Genomic DNA, 15633 nt, shown 5'->3' with positions numbered 1-15633 from the left:
GCCAGATGCCACATCAGTATGCACTGCCAGATCATAAGCAGTGTGGGCTGCCTTGTGGGCCCTCCAACCTCTCACAGGCCAGCTTTCTGTTGTGAATGGGTGATACTCACTCAACATCTCCGAAAGACTTTGTAATTCATTCTGATGCTTTGTCTCAGCAAGAATCCCCGCTGCTTCTAAAGGAAACGACTGTCAGTGTCATCTGAAATGTCCAAAAATGTTTACCCATAGCAGCTTCTAAAATCTGGCAAAGTATTAACTGTTGGCCAAATATGCAAATACTGTAATAACCATGATGGAATTAATCACATGCATTGTATACAAAGTATATACACATTTCTGCCAATAAATATAATATATAAAATGTTATAAGTAATCTAAGACAAAAGATAAAGACCCATACTGGGTGTGACATATTTACATTGATACAAGAAATATCTTCACAGTATTCATAAGGGGAGGAAAATAGATGATATGGAAAAAATGTGCATGAGGATCAAATATGTTACTCTTACCTAGCCATTTTCCAAATCAGGAATGGCCCGTTCGTCAGAGGTGCTCAGTATCAGTATTTGTGGCATTACACACTCGTGAGGTATTAATCACGACATTTCACAATGAGCATAAACATTATCAGGTGATATTTAAATTCAATTACAAACAGAATGAATTGGAATGGAATCAATCAATCAGTCTTCATTTATATGGAGGGTCCGCTCATACCCCCCTCCTACCGTCGCCCCTCGACATTTCCAAAATCAGTACTACGGTGGGTGCTAATTTGGCACCCCTCCTCCCAGTGCCCCCTGAAAGTGGCTAAGCCCACCCCCCAATGCTGCCTGGCAGTGTCTAAGTCGGCACCATCCCTCCCAGTGCCCCCTGATAATGGCTACGTTAGAGCCCCCAACCCTGGTTCCCCCTGGCAGTAAGTTTCAGTCCCTTATCCCAGCGCTTTCTTCTGTATATAAATTATTAAGTTGTATCCTCACCAATAGAGCAGCCTGCAGGGAGCCAATGAGTAACCCGTAAAACACTAACTAGAGTATTACGTAAATGTGTCTAACAATAAGCGCCACTCTGTCAGGTCACGCGGCAGAGTGGAGGCAAAAGGACAGCCACCCCCTCCACGATAATTACCGTCACCAACCCCTGATTAAAACATACTCTAAACATAGGATGACATGGATAACATGTGTGACTGGCAGCTTTGGCACATGTCAAAGGAGAAAAAATGTTCTGAAAATCACCACCATGTATTTATTGCTATATTCTTTATTGTGAACCTATATTTAAAATATAAGCAACGTGTCTCACCCTCCTTCTTTTAAACTCATTAATAAATTAAATGTTTAGTAGAAACTTAAAGTAAACATTTTAAAATAGACGAGTGACATAAGACAGAAACTAATGTACAGTACACTTAAGAGATAAGCATCAAAGTTGACTTTATATACATTTCTCAAGCTTAATTAATTAAAATTATATTTTGTTATATAATTTCCATATAAAGTACACATATTCAAAATGTAAGGCTTAAACACCAAGTGTCCAGTCTTACGAGTGGAACAGCAAATGTGCTATATTTACGCACAATTTCATTCAAAATAATTTCTATATTACAATTCATAACATTACAACGTTACTAAAGTCTTCCTGCTTTCATTAGCAACATCAATCCCTCTTTTTATCTGGGGCTGTCACTTGACCATTCACAGTAGCACTTCCGGCATCAGTGCTGCAATCATTCTGGAAAAGAAAATTGTTCTTGTGAATAAAAGGAGAGAAGGTATACGGCAGTCTTTACTCAACAAAAAGTGACAGTCAGTTCATAATATATTTTAACTATTAAACTTTTAAAATTCTGGTACTGTAGCTGAAGAGAATCTTCATTACAAATGAATGTGTTACACAGAAACGTTATTACCTTGCATGTCCCGTTACAGTTTTCTTTAGTTTTCACTTCGCCATTATCTTTACCATCAACTGCCTTTTTAGGCCAAAACCGGCTCAGAAGTGGAGAGATGAAAGGGTAAATAATGGGCTCAAGGAATCTCTTATAAACCCACAGAAGGACAGGTATCACGATGCAGGGGATGCACACCATTTCTGCTCTTCAGCTGAATGCGGACAGGAAACCTGAAACTTTAATAAAAAAGTTTATCACTATACATTCTTAAGTGAATCTAAGAATATCATACCATATCATTAAGGCACATTTTAAAAGAACAAGTCTTTTTCAAAGTATTGTATTTCTAGAATTGTTTTTTTATTCACTGGCAACCACTGTTCTGTTTAGGAAACAAATCTTTTAAAAGACACAGGAAGTTATACAAAGTCAAATATAGGCACATTTTTAGGGTTTTATTTCTGTTCTATGCATGACTGGATTACTGATATATGCACAGGAACAAAAAGCTATAAAGAAAATCATGTATTTGTTAAAGACGCACGGTACTAAAATACTGTATGTTACTCAACATACATGAACATCTCAATACTCATCCTAAATTAAAACCGGTTTCGAGTTTTTTTTTTAAGTCAATGCCTAAGACAAGAAACCTGGTTTTCCTCCATCGGTGACTGGAACACAATTCTTAAGTGAATAAACTTATAAAGGATATTTAAAATGTCTGAAATGTCACAGGCCTTAGGTACACAGTAACGACATTTACTTGGAACAGCAATTTAGCCATCGTGTAACAAAGACATTAACTGATAAATATTTCGTACAATTGCGCATCTTCACCATTCAGATAGGCCCTACTTAAATTCTAACAAACGATTCGTTTAAAACAAAATAAAGATAATAGCAATAACACACGCAAATTGAACACGAACCGATAAACGTAGAGTACTGCCTTCCTTGGATCGCCGAACACCGGATTATTCTGGAATTCGCGTCTTCCGGGTTCATAGGTAACGTGATCAACGACAAGCTACCTGGGAGAAACACTGGGTTTTTTAGGGGTCCACGCACTGAGGGGTGGAACGCTATTGTGTTCTTTCTTGTAATAACTCATGGTTTTAATACTACTTATGAAAAAACTGTAAAATTTAATACAGTTCGTTGCCTTTTGCTGTTTTGATCTGTTAGAGTTTGATCTGTTTCCGAATCATAATGCGTTGTCGCCATCTACTGCATTGGAGGATACCTGAGGACCTGAATAAGCGGCAGTATAGCACAAGCCCAATAATTCATCAATAAGAAAGAAAGAAATTGCGGAAAATTAATTTAGAACGGCATATGTCATAACACCACAGCCCCTTCACTGACTTATGTTTTATTTTCGCTATACAACAGTTTCTATTAGAAAATTTCTTAGAAAATGTACAATTACACATGCAAATAATAAATCGCATTTTATTTAGCTTTTTCTTTATGAACATATGATCAAGTATTGTAAGTATTGTTATTTTCAGGTGAAGCCACGTTTGAATTTGACCCTTAACCATTCATGGTCAGCTGAATGTCTGTTTTTTTTTCCTTCGACGACAACCTGGGCCAATGTCATGTTCCTCCCTTGGTAGATATTAACAGCACATGTAAAGAATTTAAATTAAAGTGACAAATCAAAGACACACATAAAAGGAGAATCTGGCGATGTAAGACACACGTGCGCGGAAATGTAAATGCTCACAAATCGTCACTTCAATGCAATTAATAATTTAAGTGTGCATTTCAAAGAAGGAAAAAAAGTGCTATTAGAAACTAAAGATAACACTTGTTCAGCGTGCAATATCCAGAATGTAGGAGCAGACTACAGCTGTATTATATGGAAGAGGCCCATCAGAAAGGTCGTTGCTGGCATGTGGGAAGATTGAATTTGCACGCTCTCAGTAACGCGGCTCCCTATTGGCTGCGGGTTGCGATCTTGCCGCACCCCAGCGTGCGGGGCGGAGCGCCACAGTAGCGACGAGCTAAAGGGGGGAGACCTTTTCGAAAGCAGCGGGGCTGCGTGGATAAAAATAGTGAAAAATTCAAGCTTGCTTTCCAAAGCAGAAGAAGTGTTGTTCATCGGGTTCGAATCAAGTTTACCTTGGGTAAGACAGAATCAGGGCGATTACAAGTCACAGTGGCAAACAACGCTAAAAGCGAGATAGTTGCAGTCATTTAAAGGCTATTTTCCCTTTAACACTAAGCTGGCTGTTTAGCCTGTTAGCTACTAAGATAAGAGGAATGGAGACTGTACAGGGGCGTGTGTGTTCGGCATTTGTTTTTAACTTGAATTCACCTCCGTTGCTAATGCACGGTGCAGGATAGATATTGATAGTGTCTCGCCAGAAAGTCCTCTTCTAAACGTAGGCGGCCACAATTTCTACTCGTATAGATTTGAAACGGAGGCCATTGTGCAGTGGTGTGTTATTTTCATTTTAAATTAAAATAGTTGTAACATGCTTGACACGTATTACTGCATGCTCCTACTCTGACTCGTTGGTCACATGAACGATGAATTTTACGGTTGACAGATGCAGTAAATTGAAATTCACTCGGGAAGATTGCATTATATTATGCTTTGTGCCTGTTGTAAATGTCCTCTTTGAGCGCAAATATGGATCGGTGTGATGCATTAACCCTTAGACTGCTTCTTTTGCGCTGTTTTTATATTTTGTAATAATAATAATAATTTGTATGGCGGAATTTTATTATTTAATGTCTCTTTTATGTGTATTCATGTGTATATACTGGAGTTTTTTTCTGGCATTTAGTGATGGAAAAATCCAAACGACAAGGCATTGATTTTGGTTTGGTCTGCATTGTTTAATAAGCGGATCGACGTTTATTTAAAAGGTGCTAAAAGTTCAACTGCAGTTTGATGTTAAAGTTTTACTCATTTATTTGTTTCTATCCTGAAATGTTGAAATTGTTATATGAAGTGTAATTGTATGCCTATATTTCACGTTTGGACACTTCTTGCGTAGTTGAATGTACTGTAGTGTACTGCTGTACGACTTATGTAATATTTCCATATACTCCGGGGGGGGGGGTCGGATGACGGTACTGAAAATCCATATTTGTAATAATAAGGAGGTGACATGTCGGGTAGAATGACTAAACACTGTAGAACTGGTAATTTATATACATTTACAGGTGAACCATTTAAACATTCTGCTGTTTTTTTTCTTCTATCACCGAATAATGCCGTTACCTTCCTCTTCAGTTTAGTACTTAAATTAAGGTAGTAATAATAATAGTCTTTTTCCTGGGTGTTAAATAATCGCCAAAACTGATTGTTGAATGCAAGGAAAATAATACCGAATACCCTTTATAAGCAAATTCATTGCGTCAGTGCAGCAACATACATAAGAATGATATAAAGCTTTCACTTTTTTGTCCCTTGAGATTAGAAAGTGTACTTTTGAGTTACTTCTGGCAACAAGAAGATAGTTATCCTTACAGAATACGTCATACATGGAGTTAAGGAAGAGAAGCCAGCGTTAAGCCTCCCCCACTCTCCCTGCAAACTGTTGCCCCACCCGCAGGCCAGGAAGTCTCCTGCAGTCCCTTCTACTCACAATGAGAATTGGGGGGGGGGGGGGCATTTTCAGACCTTCACACACTTTCACAGAAACCAGCGGGTATGTGGACATATGATTTGAATATCTAAACAAAATAATCACACAATCTGATTGCAACAGAACATACTCTGTTTAATGGGTTTGCTGATGTTTGATCACTGGTGCTGGATGGTTTTTTACACATTTTTTAATGTTTGCAGTGTTTGTCACTGATTATGGGACCAGTAATGCAGTGACAATTTCATTCAGTGCAGTGATTACATTGTTCAACTGGCTATGTTTAATGCAGGTATACTTAATAACCCTGTTATTTGGTTTATTTGTCTAGATGAGGAAGTGTCCACTACTTCTTTAATTTGAGTTTTTCAATTAGAAACTGTTTCAAACCAAAACATGAGTTTTGTCTGATCCAGGTTCACCTCTTATTATAAAGAAGCAGTTGAAAACTTCACTTTCCATCCTGTGCAGTAGTTTAATTTCCAACAATCTCTCTTTCTTTTGTAATGTTTTTTTGGTGGTTTTGGTGAGGCAAGATGGCCTGAGGTGTCATTTATTTTTCCATGTCTTTTCTAGTATTTTAACAGGAATTCAATGCACAACAATTGCTGATTCATTAGTAGTGTTTTTAAGTTTAATATCTTAACAGGCTAATTTTTGATGGGGGAAAGTTTGTCTTCAGCTGTCCTCAGTAAGTGAATGGCCAAAATCTGTGTTTTCCCGGCCTTACGGAAAACGTGTTCATAGTTTTTCCTTTCATGAATATAAATTGAGTAGAATTAATGTTACTTTTGTGTACTGCAGTGTGTGGCTCAGCTGGTTAGGGTGTTGTGCTCATTGAACAGTCACTAGTTCAAATGCCAAGGTCGATGAAGTGATGTCACCATTGGGCAGTTGAACAAGGCCCGTAGCCCCCAGTTGCTCCAGTGACGGCCTGAGCCTGAGTTCACTGTTGTATGTCGCTTTGTGTAAAACATCTGCTAAATGAATAAATGCTGTTAAATTAGTGATTTGTTTGAGAGAAATGAAAGCTTTGCCTTTGGTGATGAAGTCTGCAGAATAGCTTTTTATATTAACCTATGTTGTTTTCTGGTAGTCTTCCTGCTCAGAATAAGGATTTGTCAGTAACGGCCGTAAAAGATTAACTGGGCGCGCTAACGAGTGGCACAGCACCGATGCGTGTGACAGACCCGTAATGCTTTCAGGTCATTGCTGGAGGCCTGAATGGAGGCAGGTTCAGGTTCCACATCTCTAGGTCAATTTATCTCTCTTCTGCTCCATCTCCTCCCTTTCTAGCCGCATTGCACAGAGGGGACTGGGTGCAGCCAGCTCACTGGATTCAGCTATTCTTTCATTCTTTAGGAATGAAGTTTACGCTCCGAGGGCCTGACCCTCCTGTCGTCCATCTGTACATTCCTTTTCCTTTCCAGTTCCTACACCATGTGTATTTTTTTGTATTGACGTGCGCCTACACCCCTCGCTGCTCTATCCTCTCTCTTCCTTTCTACCCACATGGCCTCTGTGGGCTGTAACAAGTAGGAAAAGCTCCCCACGCTTTTTTATTTTACTTTTTTTTTACCTAATAGCAAATCCACGTGCACTTATCGTGTTACAACCGCAGTTTGTTGTATTTTGCTGATCAACTTGGTTCTTGAAAAATATCAAAAAGTCTTTAATGGTGGGGGGTGTGTAAGTGCAGAACAGGCTGGAAGACGGATTATCATTCTCCATTTACATTTGTGGTATATTTATCTCCCCAATTCTTTTATCTAAAGCATCATATAAATAAGATAGATGGTACAACACAGGCATTTATACACAATCAGATAAGCATCAGTAATTAACATCATTGTACTGGTTTTAGGATATAATTTTTATTGTGGAAATGCTTCTTTTTGGGTTTTCCCCTTTTCTTATTTTGCTTTTGTAAGATGATCATTTTTGAAGCAGTTATGTGAATTTATGTTTCTTCACTTAGTTTAATAAGGTTATGAAGGAGCTCAACTTTATTTCTACTTTGTTGCATGCTGATGATCTTTTGTACTTTTAAAGATTAAGGTGGTCTTGGTGGTTTTGTGACAGTCTTCAACCAAAATAGAACTGCAATGTGCTTTTAGAAAGACAGAAAAATCTGCCAAAACCTATTTTGTGTGTCTGTGTGTTTTTCCCCCTTCAAAGACCAAGATTTTACTCCAGATGCGTTGTTAATAATTGTTGCATCGAAATTATCACACTGTGGCTTGTTTCCTTATAGCTAGATGTCCAGCGCTGAGCCAAAAGTGTTATATTAAACCATTCATGCCATTGTGCTCGATTAATCTTGCTTTGATTGTTGAGTAAGTGCTTTTCTTGAGTGGAAAGTGTTGCTCTTTTACGCTGCTTTACTTTAGGCTGCCACACCTAGAAACCTCTGGGGGAAACACTGAAGTGAGAGAAGCGTTAGCTGGTCTCAAGCAGAAAACCACAGGGATGTTAATCATGCTACACATTAATGTATTTTATTCCCGCTGGAGTGCTTGAGTTCAGAGTGGTTATCGCTCATTTTAGTGCACAGTGCATTATGTAACGGTCGTATGACTGACACCCAATGTGTCACTCAAGACACACTTATCTCAAGCATGCTAGATTCGATGCATATTTTGCACACTCTTGTATGACTGTTCCCTTCTCCATGTAAGCATGAGCCAGATATTAATAATATATCGTTTGACCGATTTTCTGTCGTGCCACATCCTCTGTTCAGCAAGGGAAGGTTTTTGAGGATGAACTGAGAGCAAAGCAATGTGATCTTCTACTGATATGTATAATAATCTAAAAATGATTCCTCTCCCCAAATTTGATCAAATTAACCTGAAAGTGTATGTTGTAAATAGGGGTGAGAGATTAGAATCACAATCAAATTATTAATTAACCATCTAGCCTTCGACTATATAAAATGAGTATCGCAAGTTACAATATTGTAACAATGTTTTAAAATTAAATGAACGAAGTAACTTTGATTCCTCCCATTTCCCCTTTGTGGGCTTCTCCATGAAGCCCTAACCGAACACATTGATTTAAGCTGTGAATTCTGGGATTCTGTGCAATGTCACGACCAAAGCTCTCGTTCCTTACAACCAGGAAGGAAATCTATAAATTTGTTATTCTTTAATAGAGCCTCAATTGAAACACACACTATATCGATATAAACGGTATTGTTATCCTATATTTTGATTTGAAAAATTAAAGTATATCGATATACCATAAAAGTCCAGTATCATCTACTGTCCAGCCCCAACTTATTATTGTATTATTTTCCTGCACTTCTCAGATAAATGCCGTGCCTGCCGTCGCTGAGGCCTCCTAGTCGGCCCCAGAAACTCTCACCTGCAGTTTGAAATTCTTTACAGGCTGTTCTGCTTATTTTTAAGGGTATAACAAAGTACAGAATCAAATTAAGAACCACCAGTCTGGCTCAATAAAGCTGTCAAATCAATACAACTGTCAAATTACGATTAATATTTACTGTAATTATTTCATGTGTGTCTTTTTTTTAAGTTGCTTAGTTTCAGTGCAAAATAAACACAGTGACATATGAAGGGAAGATGATTTGATTAACTATCATTGCATTCGTTTCAGTCTTCATTTATATCGTATCACTGACCATTCTATTATGTTGATGTTTTCTTGTTCAGGAATAATTAAAGATATCTCATACCTAGTGTTTTTTATTTTAGTAGATTTTTCAATCTATTGTACCATAGTCACATTTGTTGTATTTTATATCTATTTAGAAATTTTATTACATAAGTTTATAAAACCCTCTAGGTGCATCAAAATGCATTAACCATGTGAAACGCCTATAATGTATGAATGCTGGACTTTCCTTGTTTTCTTTTTGCCATCAACTCTTCAGGCAGCACGGATAGTTTCTTAATATAGCCCACAGTGCGTTAACACTGTATTTATTCCTGAAGATGCTGTAGAATGTATACAGTAGATATACTTCTGCCCTTAGTTTGCTTTTCGTTGTGGGGGAAAGATGACTTCTTTAAGTGTGACATATCTATCTATATCTTTATCTCTCTATCTATAAACTCACACACACGCACACATATGTCATTCATTGTTAATATTATGCTCCTTTTAAGGAGTTAAGTGTGTGTGTTTTTCCTGAGTTATGTAACGTAATAAGCTACTCTCTCAGTTTCCATGGAAATGTGCATCATTTCCATGGTGACTCCAGTCAATACTATGCGACTGCACAACCAAAAATGTGTTTTTGGCTCAGAAATTGATCAACTGCAATTGAATCTATTCCAGAATACATTTTCCAAAGCATTTGAGCTAATATTTGGCAACAAAATAGTTTCAGATGAATGGGAAGAGGAATATTTTTCCATTTTATTTTATGTCTAGACGACGGTTCTGATTGAGATCTGAAACTTTATTTCTCCTCTCTGGTGTTTTTTAGATTTCACTTTCCCCAAGGGATCTTTCCTGCATTTTGGCTTAATCATGTGCGTTGAGCTGCCTGCAGCAGTGTAGGTGGTATGTGAGAGAGTGCCTGCTGTACGGCAGTATCGCGGGAAGCAGGCATGTGCTGTAGAGCTGTGAGTTCTGCCCCTGAATTGGTGGAGAGAGATCATCCGTGCGAAGTGCCAGGGCACCTTGGCAGTAACTGCATGTGGGTGGTATTCCTTGGATTTCAAAAGGTATAGTAAGGTGGCAGTTGCAATTGAAGCTGTAACAAGCAAACTTATATTTCCGTCTTTTTTGTTGTTCATACAAAAATTATGCAATCCATGAGTCAAAACCATGATGCAGTCCGAACTGTGAGTTTGGGGGTCTGTGGAACCCCCAGTTTAAACCGTTGGGACATTGAACAAAGCTCTTAATCCGAATTGCTGCAGAGACTCCCTAAGCCTGCTTTCTCATCCACACCTGTATGTCACTAATTAATTTTTCAATTAAGAGATTATGTCCTGTAGTTTTTAAATTGCAGTAAAGTGTTGTTTCTGTTTTAACACATTTTAAATAATGCTTATGAGCATTTATAGCCAAAAAAATATATACTAGAGATTAGTCCTTGCATAATTTTAAAACTGGCTTTCTGTCATTTAAACAACAGTCAACAGAACATAACTCTGGTCTTGGTGCCCAAAAATGTGCATTATGGATCATGCAATAGGAAATGCTTTTTGTAGTTCATTACTTCATGGCTTGCGGTGTTGTATAACTTCAGACAAACGGCTAAAAGAGGCTTTCAGTATCAAGAATTGGAAGCGGTCCTGTTCACTTGTGAGTTTTCATTCATCTTCGGAAAGGCTGACATATGTCTGTATAACACACCTTTGTCCATCTTTATTTGCGTTAGAAAACAAAGTGCTGAGATGTTTATAACTTGTATATATCACGAGACGCCTGATCTGCATCAGGGGTTTTCTTTGATGTATTTCTCTTTATTTATCACTTAGGAACCGCTTGCCCTTGGCCTGAGTAAGGCCCCAGATCCAGGCTCCCTTTGAGTGAAGGAAATTTATGGCTGTTATTTGGCAGCCTGGTCATGGTGATTCCACTGGAAAACTCGCAGCTTCTCACCAGGGTTTGGTGTGGTGCAACCGTTTCTTTAGAGACAAGACTTCAGAATTAAGTCTAACCCAAGAATGTACTCCTAATATAAACCATAAGGGCTGAAACGGATTTGATAACAATGTTATAGTAATAGACCATGGGAATTTAATATAGGGTCACTAATGCTTTACAGTTTGAAACCCAGGTAAGAGGTTACTTTCACTTGTAGGATGGGATGAGATTTCAGGGTATGGGAAGAAGCAGTTGAGTTGACACTGGTATCTTTATTCTCTTAGACATCTTTACACCTTTGTTTCATTCATAGACATTCAGACATTAATACTCAAACGACCCATTCAGAGCAATTTTCTAGCCTAAATTCCACATTTCTAACAGAGTCTGTTACTGCTCCAGTGTCTCCTGCATGCTGGTTGGCTGTCTTCAAAATCTGTTGAGGCCACAACCCCGAATGAGACCTACTGGTACTGGATTTCTACCGGACTCGTTTAGGCCAATCAGATTACTCGGCTAGTGGCTAGTTCATAAAACACCGACAATCACGATTGTTGACAGTTTATTAATCACCCAAGTCGTAGGAAATATCTCATGTTTCGCTAAATATTCATGCCGAGCCGGTCGTAGAGTTTTATACATTTCAAAATCGTTTCCGTACATTGCAGCATCAGGGGTGTATCAATTTTTAACACCTCTTCAGAAAATGAGAAGTGATCTGTCCGTATATTTAAAACTAGAAAAATCTTCCCAAATAATCCAAGAATGTGACTGATCTGCTTTGTCTTTTTTTTCTTTTCTTCCTGGGTTAGCCAGGGTGTTTGGTATCTGCAGTGATCTTGGACGTGACTTCATTGTACACCGAGCTGCCTTAATTATTTCTTACTGTAGTTTAAAACTGCTTTTTAGTTTTCATCACATAAGGCTTTTGTCACTTATAAACACTGTTTCGTTTACAGGCTTCCTGAAGCGTTCCCTCCTTACTCAAGGACTTGTTCTCTTTTTCGTGTGAGAGCTGTCGCAGGCCTGCAGCCCATCTCCCTAAAGCGAGATAGCATTACACAATGATTCAGTTATTTCCTGCTCTCTTGTAGAGCAGTCATAAGGGAGGTGGCCGGCTTCATGTTTCTGCTACATTGGCTAGATTTGCTTGCCTTTTGTAAGGGTTTCCTTGTTTGTCAGTTTATGGTTTATTTGAAGTTCCTGTACCAGCGGTATTCATGTATCGTATGTATGTATGTGTGATTTTGGCCGCTATTGTTTTCGTCTTCTGCTTCATTCTGCAGCATTCCCAGGACAGCACCAAGATGCTCCATCTCTTTACGTCCTGTCCACTCTACTGAGAATGGATGCTAAACTAGTTTGTTGCAGGGGAATTTTGGTTTAGTGCAGAGCCTAACAGGAAACACCTGCACATTTACCAGCCAGTCAAAATTAGGGTTCCTCTAGTTGAAATGAATAAAAAAAAAAAAAGTACACTGGTTAATATGGACCAAAAATAATCTTTTCAATTTCTCACAGGTTTATGTTAATGTGTTTGTTAACGGCGCATCGAAATGATAGTGGACGTCTTTAAAAGTGGTTCTTCAATGACTGAGCAGTGTTGCCTTTAGTATAATTTGTCTTTCAAAAAATTTGGAAAAGCTAGTTGTAATATTGCTGCTGTTAAGAGAATTTGACACGCTATTGCTACAGTTGAGTTAGATTTTACTATCTGTTGGTGTTCAGTCTTTACAAACCGTTTCTATTAGTTGTGTCAGTGAAGTCTGTCTAATCTGCAATACGCCATGTTTTGCATTTATCTGCATGGTTTGTGTGATTTACAGGCGTAAATTTGACTGAACTCTTATCTGGTTATCTTCAACATTTCTTGGCCTGCCGATGTCTTCTTGTTCCACTTAACGGCAGTTTTAAAAGCTGCCTTGTTTTGAAATAATGTGTCCTCCCCATGAGCCCGGAGCGCTTCCTCGCCGCCTGTGGTTGTTATAGCAGCACTCTTGGCCGTCCGGCGGGAGATGTGATCCCCCCCCCCCAAGACAAATGGGCAAAAAGAGCCATTTCAGCCTCTCCAGTATCTCCACTCTGCCTCCTTGAAAGGAGTGTGATTTTTATACATTAACTCTTTCCAACCTCTTAGTTTCTGGGTACGTACGACTCCTACAACATGTAAATTAAGCCCTTGACTTGCCTCCGCATGATCCAATATCGTAACAGTATGAACGACAAGCTTTTGTCTACTTATGATATTATTTAGTTGTACTGGAATAGCTACTGTTTGAGTTTTCACTGGGATGCTCCTTTCTTGAAGAAAAGGTTAAACACCAACTTTTTTGGATTTTCTGCTTTCGTAGTTTTCTGGGAATAAGTAATATTTCTTCAGGCCCTTCAGTGAAACCATTGCCTTCCTCCTCCTGTCCTTCCAGGAGCTGAAATGAACGGAGATTCGGGCGTCGGGGTGGTGACGTCCCCACCCCCCACCACCGCTCCCCACAAGGAGCGCTATTTTGACCGTGTGGACGAGAGCAGCGCGGAGTACCAGCGCGAGAGGAATATGGCTCCTGACCTGCGGCAGGATTTCAACATGATGGAACAGAGGAAACGAGTGTCCATGATCCTGCAGAGTCCGGTCAGTCGTGGGCCTCACACTGGGGGGGCTGAATGTCGTGGGGGGAGGGGCTGAATGGGGTGTTACACCTTGAGGGAAAGTACTGAAAAGTTGGGCAGGACAGAGTTTAGCAGTCTACAATATGGAAGCCCTGTCTCCTATAATGTTAGCGTGCCTGGGGGGGGCTGGGCAGCCAGTTGACCTTGGAACCCCAGAGGTTTTTTTTTTTTTCTTCCCCTCCCTTCCTCCCTCCCCCCTCTCCTTGGGAGTTTTTGATTCCTCTCCTCCATTGCCATCTGGCCTTTTCTTTCTTTAGTTTCTTTCCTTTTTCCCTGTTTTGAATTATTCAGTATAAGTAACAGGAATGTATTGCAGCACACCCATGTAACTTTGGGGTGACTTCGTTGCTGAAGGCGCTATACAAAAATAAAATACAATGAATTGAATCATCGAAGCTTTAGAGTGCCTATAGACATAAATTACAGGGGGGTGGGGCTTGTAATCCCCCCGGTAATGAAAACCGGGCAATACAATCATGCAAAATAATCACAAAAAAGACCTCCAGGAATCTCAATAACAATCATTAAAATCATGCCGATTAAGCAAACGTGTTACCAAGCTTAATATAAATGTACATTATTAATCGAATAAAACGTCAGTGAAACAATTATCGAGCCAAGTACATAATTATGATCAATAAAATGTCACTGACGAGCGGAATATACATTGATAATGTAATAACACACGACAAACTGTTAGGCTTATTGTAACCTAAACATTTTTATAGGCCTAATAATTAATAAAAACGCTGGTTTTTAAAGACATTCATAAACTCTTTTTATTTTTTATGTAACCGCTTTGTCATTTGCATTTACGTTTCATTTATGTCATGGATGCTTGTATGCAAGGCAGCGTACAATTGAGAGTGCATGTTCCACGTCTCCTGGGCACGCTGAGGTTGCTCAAGCGCCCAACACTCTGACCACGAGATTTGAGCCAGCGACCGTCTGATCAGTCGTAACCTGCAAAACCACACACTGCCCTGTTTAAGGGTAGTACCCTTTATAGGAGTGTAGTGTAATGCGTAACTGTCAGTGACCCTGACAAAGAAGAGTACCCCCAAGTACCGCAGAGCTCTGCCTTGTGTTGGTTACACTCGAGTTGTTGTGTAGATTGTCTTTCATAGAAATGGGCTTGCAGATGGGTTTAGGATTTCTGTTCACTGTCTCCATTGTCTGTGGCTGGATAATACCGAATTCAGTCTGAAGGGAAACAATGGACTGAAATGAGCTTTGAGGGCAGATGGATAATTATCTTGAGAATAATTCTTTGTTTCCTGTCCTTGGCCATGTTTGGAAAGATGAATATGTTGTGAGCAATAACTTATTAGCTGGTCTGATTTACTCTTGGCTGAATGGTCTGTCCTATTTTCGAACTGTTTTGGTCAGGTTTGTAAGGGTGTTAAAAATTCAGGGTGGTTCTTGGGGGGGGAGGGGGCATTGGTCCCCCTAAATACATATGCCACTTGTCTCTGAAATAAATGTGTAATTTATTATTATTATTATTATTGTTGTTGTTGTTGTTGTTCTTGTTTACATTTAAATATGTGGACTAATATTTTGTGCACTGGGTACAGGCGAAACAAACCTAAGTACATTTTTATGACGAACCTTTAATGTGGGTGTGTTGGGTGGTCAGGTCAAGTTATTGACAGGAAAAAAATTATCAAGCTTGTGGAAGCAAGACGAACTAAACAAATTAGTGAGTTGCATATTTATTTGACTGCAAAGCATTGCATAAATAGCTTTTTCCAGTAAGCATAATCCAAATACGTTTTTGGTTATCAGCCTTTCACTGGAAGCACAGTGCTTTGAGAAATATCGATCTTGTTAAAAAACGTCGTCATCGTCTTCGCTGACATCAGAACTTTCCCGCTGCTTTTGGCAGGA

General features: G+C 39.1%; 2 protein-coding genes across 8 annotated transcripts in view; one reads left to right on the top strand and one right to left on the bottom strand.

The window, feature by feature from the left end:
- Positions 1–1254: 1254 nt before the first annotated feature.
- Positions 1255–2963, bottom strand: LOC125746768 (UPF0729 protein C18orf32 homolog). 2 transcript variants are annotated; one of them, XM_049021152.1, is made up of 3 exons: positions 2839–2963; positions 1925–2142; positions 1255–1746 (listed from the first exon to the last, which is right to left on the bottom strand). In XM_049021152.1, the coding sequence occupies exons 2-3, from the start codon at positions 2102–2104 to the stop codon at positions 1672–1674; spliced, it is 255 nt and encodes an 84-aa protein (XP_048877109.1). In that variant the 5' UTR covers positions 2105–2142; positions 2839–2963; the 3' UTR covers positions 1255–1671. The 2 variants fall into 2 exon arrangements, with proteins under 2 accessions (XP_048877109.1, XP_048877111.1); XM_049021154.1 differs by having other exon boundaries at positions 2731–2842.
- A 934-nt stretch (positions 2964–3897) lies between these two features.
- Positions 3898–15633, top strand: part of add1 (adducin 1 (alpha)) — a 30630-nt gene continuing 18894 nt past the window's right edge. For all 6 annotated transcript variants that reach the window (XM_049018961.1, XM_049018957.1, XM_049018959.1 and 3 more), the window contains exons 1-2: positions 3898–4041; positions 13503–13705. In XM_049018961.1, coding sequence (XP_048874918.1) covers positions 13511–13705 — 195 coding nt within the window. In that variant the 5' untranslated portion in view covers positions 3898–4041; positions 13503–13510. The remainder of the gene's footprint in view (positions 4042–13502; positions 13706–15633) is intronic.

Source organism: Brienomyrus brachyistius, chromosome 7 (genome assembly GCF_023856365.1).
Source record: "Brienomyrus brachyistius isolate T26 chromosome 7, BBRACH_0.4, whole genome shotgun sequence".
Classification (NCBI taxonomy): domain Eukaryota; kingdom Metazoa; phylum Chordata; class Actinopteri; order Osteoglossiformes; family Mormyridae; genus Brienomyrus; species Brienomyrus brachyistius.
This window is presented reverse-complemented; position numbering and strand designations above follow the sequence as displayed.